This window comes from Triplophysa rosa, linkage group LG13 (genome assembly GCF_024868665.1).
Source record: "Triplophysa rosa linkage group LG13, Trosa_1v2, whole genome shotgun sequence".
Taxonomy (NCBI): domain Eukaryota; kingdom Metazoa; phylum Chordata; class Actinopteri; order Cypriniformes; family Nemacheilidae; genus Triplophysa; species Triplophysa rosa.
Window position 1 is genome coordinate 6,039,953 of NC_079902.1, and position 23,132 is coordinate 6,063,084.

Sequence of the window (23,132 nt, forward strand, 5' to 3'; positions counted from 1 at the left end):
TATTGTATTATTGGTTGTCATTTTTATTACCACAATTTTAGTAAAATGTCATGATTACTATGGTTGCTAGTGCGGTAATCGTTCGATTGTGATTGCTGTAGTGAAACTATAAGTAATGTTAAATGCTTTCTCATTTGTAAGTCGCTTTGGTCATAAGCGTATGTTAAATTAATAAATGCCCATACAGTACTGCTATTTACAGTCACTGTACAACTACTATAACACGAATGGAGAACATGCAAAAAAATGTAAACTTCAATATTTTAACCCAGTCTCTCCCGTCTGTTAGGGGGCGGTAATGCGCAGTATCGGTCCTCGCCGCAGTGCAGGAAAACGATGGGAAGAAGATGAACAAACGCTCCACAGTTTCCCCAAAGCAAGATGGCGGTGCAGGAGACAGCAGCTCAACTATCTATGGCCCTAAAGGTGCAAGAATATCCAACTTTAAAGGTTTGTCAAGGATTTCATATTCATACTTAAAATGCGCGACCTAACGCCTCAATTCTGAGCAATACGCGTTTCACAGTGGCTAATCTGTCCACCACGAATCATCGATGAAATGAAAAGTATGTGACCGTATTTAGACAGTTAACTGGTTAGCTCTACGGCTAGATAATTTAGCAAAACAAGTCCCAGATACAAACAGATCCTGCTGAATTGATCGCAAGCTGACGAGTGATGCCTTGGTAATGACGTTGACTGTACAGTATCTATCTAACGTTACAGATCTGTTAAAGAGAGAACTGCCTCGTATAACATCGCACAAATCGAAGTCAGTTCGGTGGATGTATTCAATTCAAAACTGTCTCATTAGTTTACAGGCTTGTTCATGAATGTATCCAGCGAGTAATGCAGTTAAAATCCCATTGAACCACCGTTAGCCAATGTGTACTGACACAAATAGCATCGGAATATATAGCTAGCTACCTTATTGTTTTAATGAGTTTTATATTAGATCCAGACTACTGGTCAGTCGTGTGTACAAATATAATGTTGATTTGAAGGTTGTGATACAGACAGCATGATGATGTGTCTCTCATTTATGCTGGAGGAATCAACACATGCCTTTGCCAAAGATGCCCAGTGCTCGGTATGCATGCGAATATCTATTGCATTAGATGTCATGTTGCTTTGAGTTATGTTAACCAATAGCTGCTATTATCAGGATTATCATGTATAAATTCTCGTCGAGGCAGTTATTATTTAATAGTCGGCATGTAGCACCTTTGTTCTCTGCGTCACAGATTTTTTGCGTTTAGGTGCGATTGATAGCGTCGAGGATGAATCCTCACGTTAACCGATTCATTTAAAATCCGTTGGCGTGTTTAGTCCATCATAAGGCGATCAGTTCATGGACCTTCAGAAAAAATGACGCCTGTTCGTGTGCACGCAAACTGAATGCCAAAAATATATGGTCTTCAGTGCTGTGTCAAGGGCATGTTACATCTGAGCTTGCATTGCTGCATTAGGAAAAATTTCCAGTACGTTCCTTGAAGTCTTGTCATCTCTGTGCAAAACATTTGAGGTAGTGTTTGAGTAATAATGTGTTGATTATTCTTTTTTTCAAGGCACCGTTTTTTTTTGTAGAATTAGGTTCCATGTGTAATTTAAATGCATGATGTAATGCAGTATACTGATAAAGGAGTAGTCTGATGTTTGTGTTTCAATATTTGTTATAAGGTTTGTATAAATTATGGCTGTAGACATATGAAAAGGTTTGAGCTGGTCCCTTTTTGAATTAAGAAAATTGTTATCTTTATGCATTAAAATAGCATATATAAAAGATTTTTTCCGGCGGTAATAATTTCTTCATGCCTTAAAACGACTTGAATGCAACTCTATTCCCTTGGTTCATTTAGCATACGGGAACTGTAAATATGCTAATTAGTCCCCGCCTCCATTCAATCGTGTGAGCTCGGCCTCAGCAGAGCCATTGAGAGAGAGAGTCGCGTCAACTCCGTTGACTCCAATGGAACAGTTTTTTCACAGCAATGGAGGCTCTCAGTAGTTCCCGGAAGTTACTAGTAACGCATGGAGCTGCGACTAAACAGACCAACTGAGGTAAACTTCTAACCCATTTAAAGATGAAAGCCATTTCATGAATAAAAAATGAAAGAAATAAAGCATATAAAGAGAAAACATAACTTCCTGGAACTATCTGAAGGCTCAATGGATCACGTGACGCTCCAGCGTTTTGGACTTCCATTGGCAGAACTCTCTCTCTCAATGGCTCTGGGCCTCAGACCATTGATTCTAGTTTGACATGTGATCATTTCAGTGCCAAGTCTATGTGCCATTCTTGCATATCTTTGGCTCAAATCTGTTAACGTGATTGGTTACAGGGTTACAATGTTTCAAACAGCATTTAAACTGCAGTTTTATGGAGAAAATAATCAGCAATGGTTTAAAATGATGAATTTGCACATTTATCTTAAACCATATTATAACACCACATAGACATATAAACAACATTAAAATTAAGGGGACTTTAATGGGGAGTTTATATTTTGATGTTTAATGATACAACTGTATCTGTCCACCATCGGCTGTACTGAAAAAAAAAAAAAAACTATACACATACATATTTGGGATTAGAATTTCTGTTCATCCCAAAAATAGTAAATATAGAATAATTCAGACACGGAAACAAAGCATAATTATTATGTGATTCTACTAATGATTATTTCTTGTGCCCTATGAGAATCATGACATCTTTCCATAGAATGGATGACCAAGGACTTCTCTCTCTCTCTCAATTCTGTCAAAATCAGGTTTCACTGTGAGAGTTTGAACCTCTCAGTTTAAATCATGTCCATTTCTTAGAATTGTTTGCTAAAAGATTGATAAAACAACCTGCATACAAAATGTAGAAATGTAAGAATATGAGCGTTACATACAGGGAAAGGGAAGTAACAGGCAATGAACACTGAAAGGGTTTAAAGTCTTGTACTGCAATAAAAGATCATATTTTGACATAATATAATATATACATAATAAAGTTTTGAGAAGAATTTTGAGTTCTATAAAATAAAGACTTGTACTGACTGAGTTTTCAATGGGCTGTGTCACAGCATATTGGTGTCAGGTTTATTGATATTGTTCCATAAAGTCTCTGACATCTACGTGTCCATTTATTCTCACTTGGGATGTTCACATTTCTGTGCTTATCGTCGATTTATCTCTGTGAAATGTGTCTGAAAGGTAGCTGGTAGCTCAGTTTGTTCTACCCATAGTAAGGAAATGCAACTTTATTTTTACCTCTGTAGGTTCCTTACGAAACCTTGAACAAGCGTTTCCGAGCAGCTCAGAAGAACATTGACCGGGAGACCAGTCACGTGACGATGGTGGTGGCAGAGCTGGAGAAAACCCTCAGTAGCTTTCCAGTTGTGGATACTGTAGTCTCTCTCTTGGATGGGGTGGTTGAGAAGCTCAGCGCCCTCAAGAGAAAGGTGCACTGACAACATCAGTTGGAATGAAATGTTGCTCCAACAATTACATTGCAAAAATGTATTTCGTGTTTTTACTGACAGGCAGCTGAGTCTATCCAAGCAGAGGATGAGAGCGCTAAGCTATGTAAGCGACGCATAGAGCACCTGAAGGAACATAGCAGTGACCAACCAGCCAGTGTCAATGTTTGGAAGAAGAAACGCATGGACCGCATGATGGTGGAACATCTACTGCGCTGTGGCTATTACAACACAGCAGTCAAACTAGCCAGACAAAGTGGTATCGAGGTGTGTCTCAATGTTGTGTGCTTGTATGTGCAGGACTTGTGCTGTTTTACACATTACTTTTTTATCGTTTTAGGATTTGGTGAACATAGAAATGTTTCTTACTGCGAAAGAAGTCGAAGAGTCGCTCGAACGACAGGAAACGGCGACGTGTCTGGCTTGGTGTCATGATAACAAGTCTCGTCTACGAAAAATGAAAGTGAGGGTTCCATAAAGTGTCCATGTTTGCTTTCCTTTTGGCTGCTTTTTACAAATATTTACATTGTCATTATGGAGCCAAAATGAGTAATGTGACTGCATGTTTTCATTTATTCACAGTTATGTTCTTTTAATAGTCTGAAGATTATACTTTTAAGGTACAGTTTTAGGACTTAGTATTCATTTTGTTCAAATACTGTCCTGTTCCCAGAGCTGTTTGGAGTTCAGTTTAAGGATCCAGGAATTTATTGAACTCATTCGACAAAACAAACGCATGGATGCAGTACGGTATGTAACTTTAACATTGTTATTTAAAACAGACAAACATCGATTACGATTTATTTTTGATAATAATGATCATTTATGATTTCAGTTCTTTCATGTGACTGCCATTACAAGTCTTAATTGTCATTTTAGTGTTTATCTATAAGTCACTATTTATAGAAACAAGCCAATTTTGTCTCTGTTAGACACGCACGCAAACACTTCAGCCAAGCAGAAGGATTGCAGCTGGACGAGGTGCAGCATGTGATGGGCATGCTGGCTTTTCCTTCTGATACACACATCTCACCTTATAAGGCAAGCCACATTTTCAGTTTTGCAGGAATTTGATATTCATTGTTAATTATTTCTGAAAATGTGCTGCAAAATTCTGGGCCAAAACTGACTAGTTAGGAAACCGAAACCGAAAATGTCTTCATTTAAAAACTTGCTTAAAAGTTTTCTTTAGAATTCTTTATATTTGTATTACTATAAAATGTAAATCATTTGAATGCATCTTAATAAATAAAAAAACTACAAATCAATAAAGTAATCAAACTTTAATTGACACTAAAATTATACTAATTATATCTGACAGCAAATACTTTTACTAACAATGACAAAGTCAATGTATTATTTTCAAGTTCTACGCCATATCAAATGTAACATTTATTTTTACCAATTATGCAAAACTGCACTCAAATAAGAAACACCTCAAGCAAATACAAAAAGTTTAAATATGGTACAATCACTACCATGAAAAACACATTTTACTTAAAATGTTTAAAAAGTACTGTGCAAAACGACACCAAAAACACCCTCAGTCCAACCCCAGACTGTAAACATCACATCAGGAACCAGTTACACGGTACTACACACATTTTAATGTAATTGCGATTAGGGTTGTGCGATGTCTACCAAATTGGCTTCGGACAATATGTACAGTGAAACATCCCGATGGACGATGACATCGGGCGCAGTTATACAGTTAGGCAAATCGTCTTTATACAGCATGCGCTGCACAGTTACAAAGTCAGACGGGTCTGTTCTGTACAGCGCAAGCAACGCAGATATAAAGTCAGACCCGTCTTCTCTATTTATGCTTGGTCTTTGAAGGGTAGAGGCGTGACAACAGATTTTTGGCCCTTTATTATATTTTGGCCGAAAATTTTTAACAGACGAAATTTTGGTGCATCCCTAGTCATAGCATGTACAAGTTCAAATGTACAAGTTCAACGGTCTATAACGTTTCTTGTTTTTCTCCCAGGATTTTTTGGATCCAGCTCGCTGGAAAATGCTGATCCAGCAGTTCAGATATGACAACTACAGATTACACCAGCTGGGGAACAACTCTGTGTTTACCATTACCTTGCAGGCAGGGCTGTCTGCCATCAAAACTCCGTATCCTCTCTCTGCAGTAACATTCACCATCCTTTGAGTTTTTATGTTGCGTGTCTAAAAGATATGTTATCATCTTCTGTGTTTTGAACCTTACAACAAGTTTAACATTTATTCACTTGTATTTAATCGCTGGATGGAAAAAGTCAGGGGTCATATTTTTTTATATTACTGTATTTATTCATTAATAGACCTTAACACTAGGATTTCAGGCAGTGTTATAAAGAAGATGGTTCTTCCAAAAACCCAGACTGCCCCGTCTGCAGCAAATCGCTTAACAAATTGGCTCAACCTCTCCCCATGGCCCACTGTGCAAACTCACGGCTGGTGTGCAAAATCTCCGGCGAAGTCATGAATGAGAACAACCCGCCTATGATGCTGCCTAACGGCTATGTGTATGGATACAATGTGAGTCACCGCGTTATGAGTTTCATTCAGCTGTGTGTCTGTTCCTTAGTATGTGTGTTCTGTGTAGTTCAGAACGCTGTCATTAACATTCCTTTCACTCTGCTCCATAGTCTCTCTTGTCCATTCGTCAAGATGACAAGGTGATATGCCCCAGGACCAAAGAGGTTTTCAACTTTTCCCAGGCTGAGAAGGTTTATATTATGTGATGGGAGCGCCACGTATGTTCCGGAACGTTAAGCTGCGGCGTCATTGTGAATCTCAAGTTCAAGACATCATTTGTCCAAGGGCTTCAATCCTTCAACCCTTGTTGCATTCGAACAAATCTTATCGACAATACGCCTCAACGCGATACTGGCCTACGAGCTCATCGCTGAACGGATGGTTTAGAATTACAGTGGAGTTGTCCTGGGCTAAATGGACTGTTGTGATGAAGGCTTTTTTGTGGTGGTTTTTAAAAGGGTTGATATTTTGGCATTTATTTAACTGAATTCTTTACACTAGCGTGAAACAAACCAATATGGCTCCATATCACTTTATCTCAAAGAGCTTCCGCCTTGTTGTCTGTTATTGAAATGAATTATTCATTGTTGGTTTTTTGAACAAGGGCACCCGTTTAGGTCATTATTTTTAAGATAGATTATGAGTGGGTAGCTGTAGAAAACATGCTCTAATGCCTCGCTTCTGCACCTGTGAAATCTGTGACCACTTGCATGTATGTTCATGTACTCTTAATCTGTATTTGACAGACGTCCTTACAGTCTGTGAGGTAACGTGGGAAAATGTTGTAGCATTTAGAGCAATACTTCTCTGTATCTCAACAAGTCTGTGGGTGTTTAGACTAAAAGACATGACAGTGTTTTAGTGTCAGACTCTTGGTAAAGATTTACATTGGCTTACACTTTACAGTATGTGGCAATATTATGTCAACATACATTCATTCATTCATTAAATAACATGTATGTATGTATAACCAAGGTCCTTTTTTAGAGACATGTATGCAAGAGTGAATTTCAACAAATATGCCTGATTTTTTAAACACTGTGTTATCGAACATTTAGTGCTGTTGTTCAGCACTAAACAACATTGTGTTGAGCATTGTGACTGAATGTTCAAGAGAAAATGTAAATAAACGTGTTGAATTTCAGGGTAGATTCCAATCTTATTACACTGATTTTAGAGTCATTGTTTTCCTATCGTATGTATTTTGTGGTTACAGTCGTTTTGTTTGGAATTTTCGTTTTCACAGTGTTGCTGTAACTCTTCCCTTGCACATTTTCCTGAACTACAAAAAGTCTCAGGTTTCACAGGATCAAGAGCAGACGAGGGGTACTACGAAAGCCCTCTTCGTCCTTTAGTACATCATACATACACCAATGTAACCTTCCTGTTGGATATCATTTCCCATGTGTTTAATGTAGTTGTGGAAAGACGTGCTTACAAACTGCTCATGCATGTGTAGTTTGGTAGGATAGATGGGTTGTTCGTGTCAAGTTGCCAATAAACACAAATTGGATTGTTTTGTTGTTAATCTCTGGGGAATGCGAGTTTTCTGAGGTAAAGAAAAATAGTCTTAGGGGAACGCAATGTTCTTGGGGAGAGCAAAAGATTAAAAATATTTTCGCTCCCTTGCCTATTTTTCCCACCACCTGTATGTGCGTTTAGTGACTGGTACCGCATCCCATCTGGTTTGACGATGTAAGATAACGTCATAAAGAAAGACTTGCTCTTGGACCGCTCCAACCCCCCCCCCATCAATTCCAATCATGGTTTACGTGACAACAAAAATTAATGTCAGTGTTTAGTGTAAATTAAAATTGTGTCTGTAGCCACTTGTTCGCACATTTATTTTGTCCTACATAGTAAATGACAAAGTTTGTGCACTATATAGGAGATGGGGTACGATTCGAACAGTGTAAATGTGTTGCCCATTGGGAAGAATGAAGTCTTTGATTTCGCTTCAGTGTCACTTACCTGACCCGTTTAAAGTCATACTACACCATACATTGTATATTTGGCTCTATGAAAGAAATCAGACATCGCAGCCTTGATGAGTAAGAAGACAAACGCCAGTGTCACACACACCAAAACCACAGCCATCCTTTTTGTATTGAGCACAGCGTCCAGATAAACCATCCAATCCTATGTGAAACAGATTAGGCGAAAAATATTTATTGAAACTAGATCAATATCAGGCTAGATTACTTTTATGTTGCAATGAAAGTTAAAAAAAACCTTTTAAGGGCCATCAGTTCCATTCAGACCTGCTGTGTATGATACTTTGATCCAACCTGTCAAAAAAGGGTTCAACAAATGTAAGGGGTTCACATGTGTTTATCTGTGACTCATTTCTATTGCCCTTTAAATGCTTGCATAATAGAGAGAGAGAGAGAGAGAGAGAGAGCTGCCAAAATGCTTTGGCTGTAATTAATCGAATGTTCGCTGGTGTTTGCTCCGTGGGCCGCATTGGCTCCTGGAGTGACGCAGTGACATATTCTGACAGCCACGACAATTGTGAATAATATGTGCTCTTTTGCTTGATTGGTGATGTTTGAAGAGATTTGTCACATTTATTTTTTGCTGAGTATTGCACTCTTCATGTTTTGATTGAGAAGCAGTGTTATGAACCAGACTAATAACGCATATTTGAGTGTTCAGCCCGTGTTGCACGCGAGACAGAGACTGCAGTATGTTGCATTTAATGTAGATATATAATTTTGAGAAGATTAAAGTTTTCAGATTATTTTCTATTACCCTGCCATCCAAACAACAACTCAGTTTGATTCATTTTAGTTTGATTCATCTCCTGTTTGAATCATCTGTTTGATTCATTATAATACATTTAGTTTTTAGGACCTTTCATTGAGGTTGAGTGAGTCAACTACAATATCTCAAATTCAGTTCAACGCATGCTACGTCAAGACAACGCATCTCAACTCATCATTCTACAGACTGGTATTTTCCAATTTGTTCCTTATTGATATTTTGACCCAATGAACAGTAAACGGAGTTCAGTTGAACTCCAGAACTTAAAGTGAACTGTGAATGAACACGTTTCATAGGTGCTCTTCCAAATGTGAAATTGTATGTCGTTGTTTTTTCAAAAACGATTGTGTTTAAAAGTGATCATTTGAGCAATGACAACTGGGGTTTACAAAATATCCATTTTGAAGTGCTATTGGGATTTGTCACTTTGAAATCGAAAGAGTTTATAACTGTTGCATTGAAAGTGGTTGTGTTCAACTATGTGTAAAAGAAACACAAATACTAAGATCCTTTCGTTACTCCTCCAGGACAGCACTAACTAATTTTTAAATACCCTGTTACAAAAGTGGATTGAATTAGGCACATGAACCAGAGTGACTATCAGATTCGCATAATAGGACTAGGTGTTATCCCACTATTTCAACACAGTTGAACGCATGCCAATAGGCTCCCGTGTATCTTTATGCATGACAGGGGGAGCAGGAAAGCAGAGTGGAAAGGAGTTTGTCGGGTAGGCATCCTCTTTGTTTGGGGTATATATGATTATAGAAATACTGTACATAGCATATTTATACTTACCTTTCCTTGCTATTATCAGAGAGACATCTCATGAGTTGTGTGTCCGATCCCACTTTCATCACATCCATCATCCTGGGTGAAAGATGCCTTTTGGTGAGGTGCTGCTGATAATGCCCTTTCTATGGTTCCCGACAATGCGACACATCATCAGTTGTGCACCTCAGCCTCATTGGGTGTTTCGGCCCTTTATCACAAGACACCCTCAGCCAAGGGAGGTCCACTGCAGGTTGATCAGACCTGAGTGTGTGTCGCATTGTTACAAGGTCATCTGGCAGCCCACGCTGTGTCCATCCGCCTCAACCACAGCCAGTGGTTTCTTCTTTCCGCACAACTGACCAGTTCTTGATTATCTTGATTATCTTGATCATTCTCCACTGGACCTGTCCTCTGAACCACTTACTGTGTCAATTAGCTCATCCAGATTAGTGGCTGCAGCCTCAACAACACGTGCTTTGCTGGTAGCTCAGTGGCATCACACCTCAACGCAACCCTATGCACCAACCCGTTGGCTAAGGCTGTTCTAGCCCCACTTGCACCGCTAATGCATTTTAGATTAGATTAGATTCAATTTATTGTCATTGCACATGTACAAGTACAAGGCAACGAAATGTGACCTCTGCATTTAACCCATCCAGAGAGTAGTGAACACACGCACAGCAAGTGGTGAACACACGTACCCCCGGAGCAGTGGGCAGCTATCACTGCAGCACCCGGGGAGCAAGTAGGGGTAAGGTGCCTTGCTCAAGGGCACCTCAGTTGTTGTGCCCTGGGAATCGAACCGGCAACCTTCTGGTCATGAGTCCAACTCTCTAACCATTAGGCCACAACTGCCCCAACTAATGCATGCTCAGTGCCCCCGGTTTCATATGGCATAACATTGCAACACATTACTAAAATCAATGCAACCATATGCACCAACCCGTTGGCTAAGGCTGTTCTAGCCCCACTGGCACCGTTAATGCATGCTCAGTGCCCCCGGTCCCGTATGGCATAACATTACAACACACAACACCATTTTATTACATGGTCATTTGGCAGCCCATATTGTGTTCTTCCGTTTCAACCACAGCCAGTGACTGCTTCTCTCAGCAACAGTGACAAGTTCTTTCACTATCGTTCGTTGGGCCTGTCCTCTGATTCCCACTTCCTTAAGCAGCCTTGTAGTAGAATTGGAAACAAAGCCCCAGCAGTCCACTTCCAGTGGGAACACTTTCGCTGTCCGTCCCGATCTTCAGCCTCTGCTGCCAAGTTGGCATACCGGAGATTCTTTCTTTCAAATGAGTTGTCCTGGGCTAAATGGACTGTTGTGATGAAGGATTTTTTGTGGTGGTTTTTAAAAGGGTTGATATTTTGGCATTTATTTAACTGAATTCTTTACACTAGTGTGAAACAAACCAATATGGCTCCATATCACTTTATCTCAAAGAGCTTCCACCTTGTTGTCTGTTATCGAAATGAATTATTCATTGTTGGTTTTTTGAACAAGATTCTTTCTTTCAAATGCTTCATTAATGGCCTCCTCCCAAGGTACAGTCAACTCAACTATGATGACTGTCCTACTGGAGCTGGACCACAGAACCATGTCCATGTCCGGCCGCAGATTGATCGCTGCAATTTCCAAGGGGAAAGTAAGTCTCTGGTTTAAATCAACTCACATTTCCCCCCGGGCTATACTCAGAAGACCTGAATCTGGGGATAAGGGCTTGGCCCGCTTTTTCTGCCCCTCCCGAATGAAGGGTTGCCTTTTTAGTGAGTTAGCCTAGGCGTTTTGGGGGATGGCATTTGCTGCCACTCTCTTGGTCTCTACTGCTGAAGCCAAGCACTTTAGTACTTGATTTTGGCACCATGTTTATATCCCCTCTGTCAAGCTCTTCTTACAACCCACAGGAATATGTTTAAGGTTTGCTGGAGCTGCACATAGGTGGCAGGCTGGATCATGTCCACACCAAACATGCAGATTTGTTGGTAAGGGCAGCACATCATATGTTAAATATGAATCTTATGATAAAACTTAGCCTGTTTGTTTCCATACTTCACAGCTCACTCCATGTGATGTTGCGCCGTTCAATGCCTTCCCACCTCATCCAGCAGCCTTGCTGGGCTTGAGAGACCGCTCTGGCGATTCTACTTGCTTCCTCTTGACGGCGAAACTCCTCCACCACCAGGTGGCGCTGTTCCTTTGGTGTAGCTTTTCGCCATGTGGGTGTGGTCGATCCCAAACCAAGTCTCCCTCTGCCATATTGAACTTGTCCCACTATGTCCCTATGTCTGAGGGCTGTCTTTGCATCTGCTACCGCTGTTGCTGGGTTTCATTTCCTCCCTGTCGCTACTGGAGCAGCATCTCTTACACAGGGATAACAGGATTCTTTGGGCGTCATAATATATAGGTTGCTGCTGGAAGAGGTGTTAGTGAGGCCAGCAGGGGGTGCTCACCCTGTGGTCTGTGTGGGTCCTAATGCCCCAGTATAGTGACGGGGACACTATACTGTCAAAAAGCATTGTCCTTCGGATGAGACATTAAACCGAGGTCCTCAATGTCCTTCGAATAAGAGTAGGGGTGTAACCCCGGCATCCTGGCCAAATTCGCCTCTATACATCATCCACATATGTACTAATTGGCTTCGTGGTAAAGTGCTTTGAGTGTCCAGAAAAGCGCTATATAAATGTAACAAATTATTATTATTATTATATATTACTAATTTAAATGCATGTTTGAGATTGAACCTTTTACTGTTCTGATAGTTAACATTTTTTTTATTAATAAGACCTTTTGTTAACCTAGAACTTGTATAATTTGTCTTTTTCCTATCAGAAGGATGTGTGGGGAAGTACAGCAATGGATGAAGCAAGGAAGAATTACCTTTTGGATCTCTTCCATTCAAGTGGCCATGTTTAACCATTTAGATTTTTTCTATTTGCTTTGTAGGATAGATAAACACAGAACCTACATGTACAAGAAAGGTTGATTTAAAAATGTTTGACAAAACTTAATGTGACAAATCCGCCCGATTGTCACCATTGAGGGACCAGCACTGGCACCCACATCCATCCCTCCTTACCTGCTGTCTACATCATCGGCAAAGCGGCTGCACACGCCAGACCGATGGCTCACAGACATTTCTCTACACCACATTGTTCCTCAGTCCACTCTCATACCCTAACGTTTCACACACACACATTATTCGTGTTTTGTCCTCGTGTTTTCATTCGGTTGTTTGTTTGTCCGGGAGTAGTCGGTCTTTCGGCAGATACACGCTGCGTCAGGCCAAACAGAGCAGACGAAGCGAGTCTGTTTATGACATTACATTGAAACCATTCCTGTATATTGGTGGACTTGTGTGTTGATTTTGTGTTATTAATGTTGAAGAATATATGTATGTGATCATTACTATTGAGAATTATGTTAATGTTGCTCATGTAAAAAGTATCAAACCTACCGTGATACTTACCTGTTAATGAGTGACGCCAGAGGTGGGGAGCCCATCATTCAGTGCTTGTTAACCAAGTCAGCGAAAGTGTAACAGTGGTACTTCTAGAAAGCCCTCAATCTTAGTATATTGTGGATACGTGGCATACAGTTTTTGTCTTAATTTTCTGTTTTGTTGTTTCTTTGGTACTTTTTGGGGGATTTTTTGTCACGTGTCTCAGCCTCAGTCCCTTTTTCCCTGTCTAGCTTAGTGTTGCATTCCCCACACGTCTTTCTTAGTGTTTCATTCCCCACACCTGCCCACTGTCATTTTGTTTCCCCAATTTAATGCCCTTGTGTTTGCTGTCCTGTGCTGGTTCAGAGTCTTGTTGTCATCTTGCCCTTGTGAGACCTGAATAGTCACTGTAACTGTTTTGTTTTGCCTTCGTTTGTCCCCTCATAACATGTTTTTTGTTGTTGTTGTTGTGAGTTTTCTGTTTGTTTTTCCTGTTTTGCGCCCTCATCATAGGTTTTTTATTCCAATAAAGTTTTGGTTTGTATTCTGCTGTCTGCATGTGGTTTCTCTGTCTGCTATCATGACAGTTTAAACTAAGTGTTTGACAAAACTTAACTTAACCTCTTATAATTTTTAACAAAACAGTAGTGAAAAATATATATAAATAATATCTCAACGAAGTATTTTTTTTCATTTATTCCAAAATTAAAAACAATAGCCGGTGCATATGCATAAAAACCGATGCATATAACCGGTCAGGGTTGTTTAAATCCAGTCATGATGATTGACATCTTTGGTCATTTTCAGGTAGAAGCTGCATTTATAGATCACATCAAGGCAGTGTCATCTGGAATCTTTGCATACAACTTTTGCATCTAAAATGTCCACTGTATGCTGGCATATTGATTTGTTGTTCAGTTTAGTAGACATAGCTTGCAGTAAAGAGAGACTGTGTTGATGCTTGGCCAGCCTGGCCGGATGGTTTGTATTCGCCTTTTGATGCCAGACCATTGGTCTGAAAGGAAACAACACTCCATTGTAAATATATACAATATTTGACCTAATATACTGTGAACTAACAACACAAAGAAAATAAATTGAAAGTTTTCAACGCAATTTGATGAGTCACCTTGGCACGTGTGACGAAGGCCTCCTGTGCAGCCTTCTTGTTCGCTGCTTGTCCCTTCCACGCAGCAAGAGCTGAAGCCTGAAGAGCACGGCCAAATGAGAATGTCAGCTTCCAGGGTTTGGGCAGAGGGGTCTGGTTAATAGCATTCAGATTCAGAGAGGCCTCTTCCTCGCTTTGGCCACCAGAAAGGAAGCAGATGCCTGAGAAGCAAAAGAAGGATGTTAGCAAAAAAAGAGCATTCAAATGATGATCGTCCTATGAGTTCCGGGGAAGGATTGTCTAACCTGGTACAGCAGCTGGCACTGTGCGTCTGAGAGCAGTTACTGTTGCCATGGCAACCTCCTGTGGAGTATACTTTTTGGTGCAGGAGTGTCCAGCCATAACCATGTTTGGTTTGAGCAGAGTTCCCTCCAGATACACATGGTGGTCTGAGAGCGCCTTGTATACAGCTGCCAGGACCTTGGAGGTGATATGTTAGGAGTTAACCAATGAAGGGGTTAAACTGGCTTTTATATGGATTTTGTTGTTTTATCAAGGTGCAAACGTACCTTCTCAGTAACGTACTGGCATCTTTGCAGATCATGATCTCCGTCTGGGAGGATCTCGGGTTCTACAATTGGCACCAGACCATTCTAAAGAAAAACGGTTTTTACGTTTTCTAAACTTGGGTTTCTTAAAGCAATATTTCACATGCAAAACAAAATGTCCCCATGTTTTACTCACCCTCAATCCCCATCCTGACTGAATATGACTTTCTTCTAGAAGAATAATACAGTCGTAGTTATAATACCACGCATTTACTTCCAAGCGGTAGAATGGGAGTGAATGTGTGTCTACTTTTTGAAGCTCCAAAAAGTACATCCATCGATCAAAGAACTGCTCGACATGGCTCCATGGCCTTAAACAAAGGTCTTCTGAAGCAAATCGATGCGTTTGTTTAAGAGAAACATCCATATTTATAGTGCTATTAACGTTGATGTCTAGCTTCCGTTATCCTGCGGATGCGTGTGAACATGAGGCTTGTTTTTCCGGCAAATGACGGTGACGAAAGCTCCCGCGCAGAGGAGATAGCATCCTATTGGAGCAAAACGAAAAATGCTGCGTTTGTCACCCGAACTTACGACACGTCTGCATCATTTGCCGGAAAAACAAGCCTCATGTTCATGCGCATTTGAGGGATAATGCATCGATTCGCTTCAGAAGACCTTTGTTAAGACCGCGGAGCTGTGTCGAGCAGTTCTTTGATCGATGGATGCACTTTTTGGAGCTTCAAAAAGTCGACGCCCATTCACTCCCATTCTACTGCTTGGAAGTAAAATGATACGTGGTATTATAACTTTGACTGCATTGTTCTTCAAGAAGAAAGTCATATTCAGCTAGGATGCCTTGAGGGTAAGTAAAACATGGGGAAATTCTTTCCAGAAATATCCCTTTAAGACAGAATAAACAAAGATACCCAATGCAAAATATAGGAATAACAAGTTTTGTTCTGTCACCTGTTGGCAAATGCTGGCATATCTGGCTAGAACATTAGCATTCTCAGCAATGGCCAGGTCAGACGGGCAGCTGTTAGAGATCTTAAGCACACAACGCCACTTGGCAAAATCACAACCATCTTTTTTGTATTGGGCACAGCGTTCAGATAAACCATCCAAACCTATGTGAAACAGATTAGGCAAAAAATATTTAGATCAATGTCAGTATGGATTACTTAAAAAATAATAGTAAAAAATTACCCTGTGTGGTTGTCTCGCCATCCGTTCCATTCAGACCTGCTGTGCCTTTGTCCACCTTAAAACACAAAACCACAGTTTGACACTTTGATCTAACTTGTCAAAACTCATAAGAGTTCAACAAATGGTACTCTGCAAATTAGTTTGGAAGCCGTCTACGAGGAACAACAAACATAAAAGCATGCATTCATATGGGTACATAAGCAGACAGGAGCCTCACCTTGATGCCAACTACAATGCCCTTATCCTTGATGACTTTTGGAAAAAGAACCCCGCTGTCTGATTTTTGGTACAGTGTTTCGTGGAAAAAGATGACACCACCCACACTTTCAGAGATGGAAGCATCTACAGAGAAGAGGAGGTCACGGAAGCTACGGCGGTTCTCTTCAGTGTTCTCCACATTAATCTTCTGAAAACGTTTTGCCATTGTCCCTAGAATGTGAAAGAAAGATATAAATGACCTATGAAAACTCACCAAGACCAAAATAAGACCTTTTAAGTCAAGATAACCAAGATTCTGAAAACTTTCATTGACAGTTTTTTATGATATTGTGCAAGACGTCTCATCCTGTGTCTTGCTAAAGAACCACATGGTTTTACCTGTGGATTCATCTGCAGCAAGGATGCCTTTTCCAGGAGCTACAATGCGCTGGGCAATTGTGGCAAGCTCCTTCTTCTGCTCCGGAGAGAGAGATGGAAACTGGTGGGTCATGCTGAAAAATGAGAAAGACAAAATGTACATTTATTGCAAACAACAAAATGTGTAAAATTCAAGACAGAACTTGTGTTTTTCACGGCTCTCTCTATTTGTAAATATTTGGCCTACGTGCTGAACTTTGGTCCAGATTCAGAGAAAGATAGTTTTTGCTCCTCCCACTGAACAAACAAGTTCAGGGTTCGCTGTCATTTAGCAAACTTAAAAAACTTCCTCGCTCTTCCAGCGAGTGTGTGCAACACGTCTTGCACTGTTGCGTACACTATTACGAACAGTAATCGAGGCACATCTGTACATTTATATGCGATAATAAAATCTAGCTTTAGCAGTAAACAAAAGCGCCAGTTTTGTGCGTTAATAAATTGTTAAATGCATTGAAGATGAAACATGTCGCCTGCAATAAATCAATAATTTGACCCAACGATTGCACAACCAAGATGGGGCTGAAATCATTATCCATGCGTGCATAAAACACATTAGTGCACATTGTTTCGAAAATGTTATATATCCATTGCTCTTTAACAGGAACATACTAAAAGTCTATCACTTCTTTAACCTATATGAGATTGTAAATAAAAATGCGAAATGAACATTAAAGTAAAACAAGAGTTTAGAAGTTCAACAGCCATTCTTACTTGAATGTTCTTGATGGTAGCGCTGTGGAGAAAATGTAGCTGAATTGTTCCTCACTCAATGTGTCAGGACGGAATGAAAGGAACAAAGTGGTATTTATTTCAGCGGAGTTCGGAGGCTGGACGAAAGTGATGCGGAACAGGCGTGCTCAGCCTCCAGTAACGCCATTGGCTTTCATGTGAAATGGGTGTGTGAGAACATCTGCCTATGTGGACTTTGGAATGGAGTTTAGCTCCAAAGGTTTCAGTTGGGCAGCCGTGAGCTGCAAGACTTGCAAGTTTTTAAAATGGTCTTACAACATTTATAGGAGCATTCTTATTCAAGCCACACATGTAAATAAAGCCCAGGGCTGAAACATGAAATCTGAGATAAAAAGTTGCTGTTTAGTTTTATTTTCAGTTTCTGCATTGCTCTAATGTAAGTGTCACATAATTTTATAAACTATTACGTTCACTAATGCAAATAAGGAAAAACTCACATCTTTACACAGAAATGTATCTTATTACAAATTCAAACTGGTTATTGATAGGTTATTTGATTTAGAGTGCCAGGAGGGACACAGTATCATAAACGGTCACCTGTTACAATGTTATTAGGTTGTGTGATAAGTTGGCACAAAGTGTTCTATTAACTGTGTTGGGATGCATTAATACTGTGTCATTTAAGTTCAAAGGAACTACATTGGTTGAAATACAGCATTCTTTTGATGCTTTTATACTGTAATATACATGCCATACACGACACAAGTTTAAAACCCATCCTCAACTGACACTGTAACAATTATACAATTACATTGCTTTCAGAAATATAAAATTAGAATATTAAAATTTTAAATATAAAAAAACTCCATTCTAGAGTTATTTATCATAAAACTAAATCTTTCGTCTGTGTGTGTGTGTGTGCTGTAAAGACACCAATCACAAAGGGAGTATTGACTCTGGAGAATTACATCAAGAGCAGTTAACAAAATCAATTTTGTGAACAGACAAAACAGGGCCTGATGAAATCCTTTGATTGATAAACACACTGCATGGTGATGTAAAGAGCAAAAGACATTCACTGACGCAAAGACCCTTCACAGCAAAAGAAAAAAAGGGGGATTTCACAACATAAACTCTGTATTCAAGGGCAATAGTCTCAAAGGTACGGTCAGGGACAGAGTCCAAGTAAACCCAGCTTGTGCACTGAATCACAGGAAACTGTAAATAGTAAAGACCCAATTCAAACCATGTGCACATATATAGCGTTTTGTAGGCTAAATCATACAAAAGCAATACAATGTACAATGTAAAGCTTTTCTTTACCGTGTGTGGAGGTATTTAGCACATAATTATCATACTTATTAACTAGGACATTTTCTATGTCATATCAGAATCAGAAGAGCTTTATTTCCAAGTGTGCTTGCACACACAAGGAATTTTCTTTGGTGTTGGAAGCTTCTATTACAGACATTCAACACAATGACAATACAATATAATACGATTTACAGTCTAAAAGATTCTAAAATATGCATATATAAAATAAAGACTATTTTACAGAAAATGGGGGATAATAACATATAAGAGACATTGTACAGGGTAGTATATATAGTAGAATATATTAACAGATTGTATGTACACTTGTGCAAATGGATAATGTAGTAAGAGGTAGTGTTATATACATGTATAAATAAAATGTAGATATAATAAGGCACTATAGTGCACACTATAGGACTAGTGGAAGTATGACCTAGCCACAGTTTTACTACAATGTTTTAATTGTTTTTCCTAATTAAACAAATGGTTAACCTATAATAATTGTGTTTTTCTCAATGATCATTGCATTACACAATTGATACAATATTCATTGTCAATTTTGTGTCTGTTTTCCCAAAACAGTTTGTTACTTCTGCTACAAGTTTCAATAACTCATCAATTAAAGAAAATTAAAGTCAAATCTATTGTAAAATAGAAAAGTAAAATATGTTTATTATGTTTGTAAATGTTGTAAAGGTCAACATTATGGAAAGGCAGAGTCAGTCTTCAGCACTGCTGCTGTGGTTGCATTTGGCAGAGAGCAGACAGCTGCCCACTAGTGGCTAATTTGAATCCTTGAAAGATTTTTCTTCAATAAACATTTTCATTTAAAAAACAGGCATTATCATTGTTAGACACATTAACAAATACATTCAAACAGCAGAACACACACACAAAATAAAAATCTAAATCAAAGCTAGATTTAATTACATTTTGGGATTTAAATATATATTTGAGTGATTTAAATCTAACTTTCAAATCTGTTTAAATGCCACAGAACATGGAGCAATTTTAACAAATCTACATTTGTATATATAAAACTTAAAGCTACAATATAAAATATTATTAATCATCCTTGATGTTTTTTTTTCACTTTCAGAAATGATACAAAGACAATAAACACTCAACATAAACATAAATGGGGGATACATATAATAGACAGTGTTGGGTGTAACTAGTTACAAAGTAATTTGTTACTTTAATTTAGTTACTTTTCCTTAGAAAAAGTAAAGTAAGGGATTACTCTTATTTTTCTGTCATTTAATTACAGTTACTTCTGATGTAATTGAACTAACTACTGTGTAATATATTCAATAGTGGAAATGACATCAAAATTATAAGTCTAACTTTAAAATGTATGCTTTAATGTATCTTTCTCACATTTGTATGCTTTGATCAGTTAATACGAATAATTGATGTAGTTATTTATTATTTACATTTACATTTAGTCATTTAGCAGACGCTTTCATCCAAAGCGACTTACAAGTTGGGTAAACAATGGAAGCAATTGGGTCAACATTAGGAAAACAAAAAGCATAAGTGCAATAAAACATGTCTCACAAAGCCTACTACAGTGTACAGAGCTAAGTTTTTTATATATATATATAGATAGATAGAGTAGAAAGATATAGAAGTCATAAATGATCGGTCAGGTGCTGATGGAAGAGATGTGTTTTCAGTAGATTCCACAAAGATGGCCACAGAATCTACTGATCTTGTAGCGGCAGGCAGATCATTCCAAAAATGTGGAACAGATCCAGAGAAGGTTCGTGAGAGCGATTTTTTACCTTTTTGGGATAGCACCACAAGACGTCGTTCGTTTGCAGAGCGTAAGGATCTGGCGGGTACATAAGTCTGCATTAGTGAATGAAGATAAGGGGGTGCCAAACCAGTGGTGGTCTTGTAGGCCAGGAGCAGAGTCTTGAATTTGATGCAAGCGACTATATGGAGCCCATGTAACTTAATGAAGAGAGGGGTGACGTGCGCTCTCTTCAGTTCATTGAAGACCACTCTTGCCGCTGCATTCTGGATCATCTGTAGAGGTTTGGTTGTGCAAGCTGGAATTCCAGTCAGTAGTGCATTGCAATAGTCCAGTCTGGACAGAACAAGAGCCTGGACTAGGACCTGTGTAGCATGCTCGGATAGGAAAGGTCTAATTTTCCTGATATTGTAGAGGATGAATCTACAGGACCGAGTGGTGATGGCAACCTGATCTGTGAAGTTTAGCTGATCATCGATTACCACTCCCAGGTTTCTGGCTGTTCTGGAAGATGTGATGGTTGATGAGCCCAGTTGAATGGAGAAGTTGTGATGGATCTTAGGGTCGGACGGGATTACAAGCAGTTCTGTTTTAGCAAACTTCAGCTGCAGGTGATGGTCCTTCATCCAGAGCGAAATGTCGCTCAGGCATGCTGAAATGCATGCAGAAACAGTCAGATCGTCAGGCTGAAATGACAGGTGGAGTTGTATATCATCCGCATAGCAGTGATAGGAAAAGCCATGTTTCCGAATGACAGAGCCAAGGGATGTCATGTATACAGAAAAGAGCAACGGCCCAAGCACTGAGCCCTGAGGCACCCCTGTGTCGAGATGTTGGGACTCAGAGACCTCACCTCTCAGAATCAGAATCAGAAAGAGCTTTATTGCCAAGTATGTTTGCACATACAAGGAATTTCTTTTGGTGACAGGAGCATCCAGAACACAGAAACAGCAACAACAGTACACAGAGACCATAACACAATAACATAACACTCTCCAGGATACTCTAAATGACCTACCTGAGAGGTAAGACCTGAACCATTGTAGCACCATTCCGGAGACGCCCATAGCCTTGAGGGTCGACAGGAGGATGTGGTGGTTAACGGTGTCAAAGGCAGCAGATAGATCCAGTAGGATAAGTACAGATGAGTTCGAGGCGGCTCTTGCCAGTCTCAGGGCTTCAATGACAGAGAGCAGTGCAGTCTCAGTGGAATGTCCGCTCTTGAAACCTGACTGGTTGCTGTCCAGGAGGTTGTTCTGCGTGAGAAAGGAGGTGAGCTGGCTACATACAACACGCTCAAGAGTTTTAGCAATGAAGGGGAGGAGAGATACCCGTCTGTAGTTCTCTAACAGTGCAGGATTAAGAGTGGGTTTCTTCAGTAGTGGGGTAATACGGGCTTTTTTGAAGACTGCGGGAAATGTACCAGTGGTGAGAGATGAGTTGATAATGTGGGTCAGAGTGGGAACAACCGATGGAGAGATGGCCTGGAGAAGATGAGTGGGGATGTGATCTAGCGGGCAGGTCATTGGGTGGTTCGAAGACATGACCTTGGAAACATCATCTTCAGATAGGAGGGAGAAAGAGGGGAGCGAGCATGTGTCGGGGGTTTGGGCGTGATCAAGAGGCGGCGGCGCAGAGAACCGACTGTTGATGGTGGTAGTTTTCTTTATGAAGAAAGATGCAAAATCATCAGCTGTTAAGTCCGATGCAGTTGAGGGGGAAGGCGGGCAAAGAAGAGCAGAGAAGGTTTTAAAGAGAGTACGAGAGTCAGGCGAGTTGTTGATTTTAGCATGGCACTACTGAGTTTTCGCAAAGGAGACATCAGCAGAGAAAGAAGAGAGGAGAGACTGATAGAGACAGAGGTCAGCGGGTTCTTTAGATTTGCGCCACTTTCTCTCAGCAGACCTGAGCGTGGCACGATGCTCGCGGAGAACATCAGATAACCAGGGGGCAGAAGGGGATGCACGAGATGGCCTAGATGTAAGGGGGCATAAGCTGTCTAAGCAGGAGGTAAGTGTGGAGCAAAGAGTGCCGGTGGCGGTGTTAGTATCCAAGAGAGAGAGCTGTTCGGAGGGAGGGAGCGTGGCGGAGACCACAGATATTTATTTGAATGAATTAAATAAGACGTTTCATGTCTATCCCTGAATCAATTCTAATCACGGTTGATATAGGTTATAGAAAGTAATTAGTAATAAGTAATGAAATACTTTTTGGAGAGAGTAATTTGTACAGTAATCTAATTACACTATTGAATATGTAATTAGTAAGACCTTATGTGGCGAGGGGGGCGTGGTTTTGCGAGGTCTGCGCCGAGGGGAGGAGTCGAGAGAAAAACGGCGCGTAAGTAAGTCAAGCACACATTAAGATCACCTGTGTCTCGTTCCAGTGATTGGTGAGGAGACACGTTTTAAGCAGCACGAGAGGACAACAGAGTTCGAGAGAGAACCTGAGAAGCAGTCTCAGGAGCGAGAGGCTGAGAGTGCAAGTCTGAGAGTGCAAGTGCAATTCTGCAGCCAGATGCTATTGAACGTCAGAGACCGTATGCTTCAGGAGAAAGCTGACAGCATCTTGTGGTGCCATGTGCCAGGAGGGCCATACTTTATACTATTGTTTGTTTACTTTGCGTTTTGTGGAATAAATATTCGTCTCAGCCACGCCGACCCCGCCTCCTTTCTTCCCTCATACAACGAACTTACTACACTTTACTACTTAAGCAAAAAGCGGTCTAAATTATTTTATATACACAGGATAGGCTACGTAATATAAACAAGATAAATCAGTACATTCTATCCATTACCTTTTCCAGTATGATAAATGTTTTCTCATTTTTTATTTTATGATTTTACAATATTCCTGGGAGTTTGTTATGTACAGTGTACCGTACACAAA

At 40.0% G+C, this 23,132-nt stretch overlaps 2 protein-coding genes across 2 annotated transcripts; one reads left to right on the top strand and one right to left on the bottom strand.

Moving 5' to 3' along the window:
- Nucleotides 1–337: 337 nt before the first annotated feature.
- Nucleotides 338–7,140, top strand: maea (macrophage erythroblast attacher, E3 ubiquitin ligase). Its single transcript, XM_057349470.1, has 9 exons — nt 338–450; nt 3,267–3,449; nt 3,531–3,734; nt 3,808–3,930; nt 4,141–4,217; nt 4,400–4,508; nt 5,458–5,591; nt 5,801–5,996; nt 6,107–7,140. Exons 1-9 carry the CDS (start codon nt 382–384, stop codon nt 6,200–6,202), a joined length of 1,191 nt encoding a protein of 396 aa, XP_057205453.1. The 5' UTR covers nt 338–381; the 3' UTR covers nt 6,203–7,140.
- A 6,520-nt stretch (nt 7,141–13,660) lies between these two features.
- On the bottom strand, nt 13,661–17,299 carry aldob (aldolase b, fructose-bisphosphate). Its single transcript, XM_057349408.1, has 9 exons — nt 17,192–17,299; nt 16,442–16,554; nt 16,062–16,273; nt 15,845–15,899; nt 15,605–15,765; nt 14,657–14,740; nt 14,393–14,567; nt 14,109–14,308; nt 13,661–13,994 (listed from the first exon to the last, which is right to left on the bottom strand). The coding sequence occupies exons 2-9, from the start codon at nt 16,551–16,553 to the stop codon at nt 13,899–13,901; spliced, it is 1,095 nt and encodes a 364-aa protein (XP_057205391.1). The 5' UTR covers nt 16,554; nt 17,192–17,299; the 3' UTR covers nt 13,661–13,898.
- Nucleotides 17,300–23,132: the final 5,833 nt, after the last annotated feature.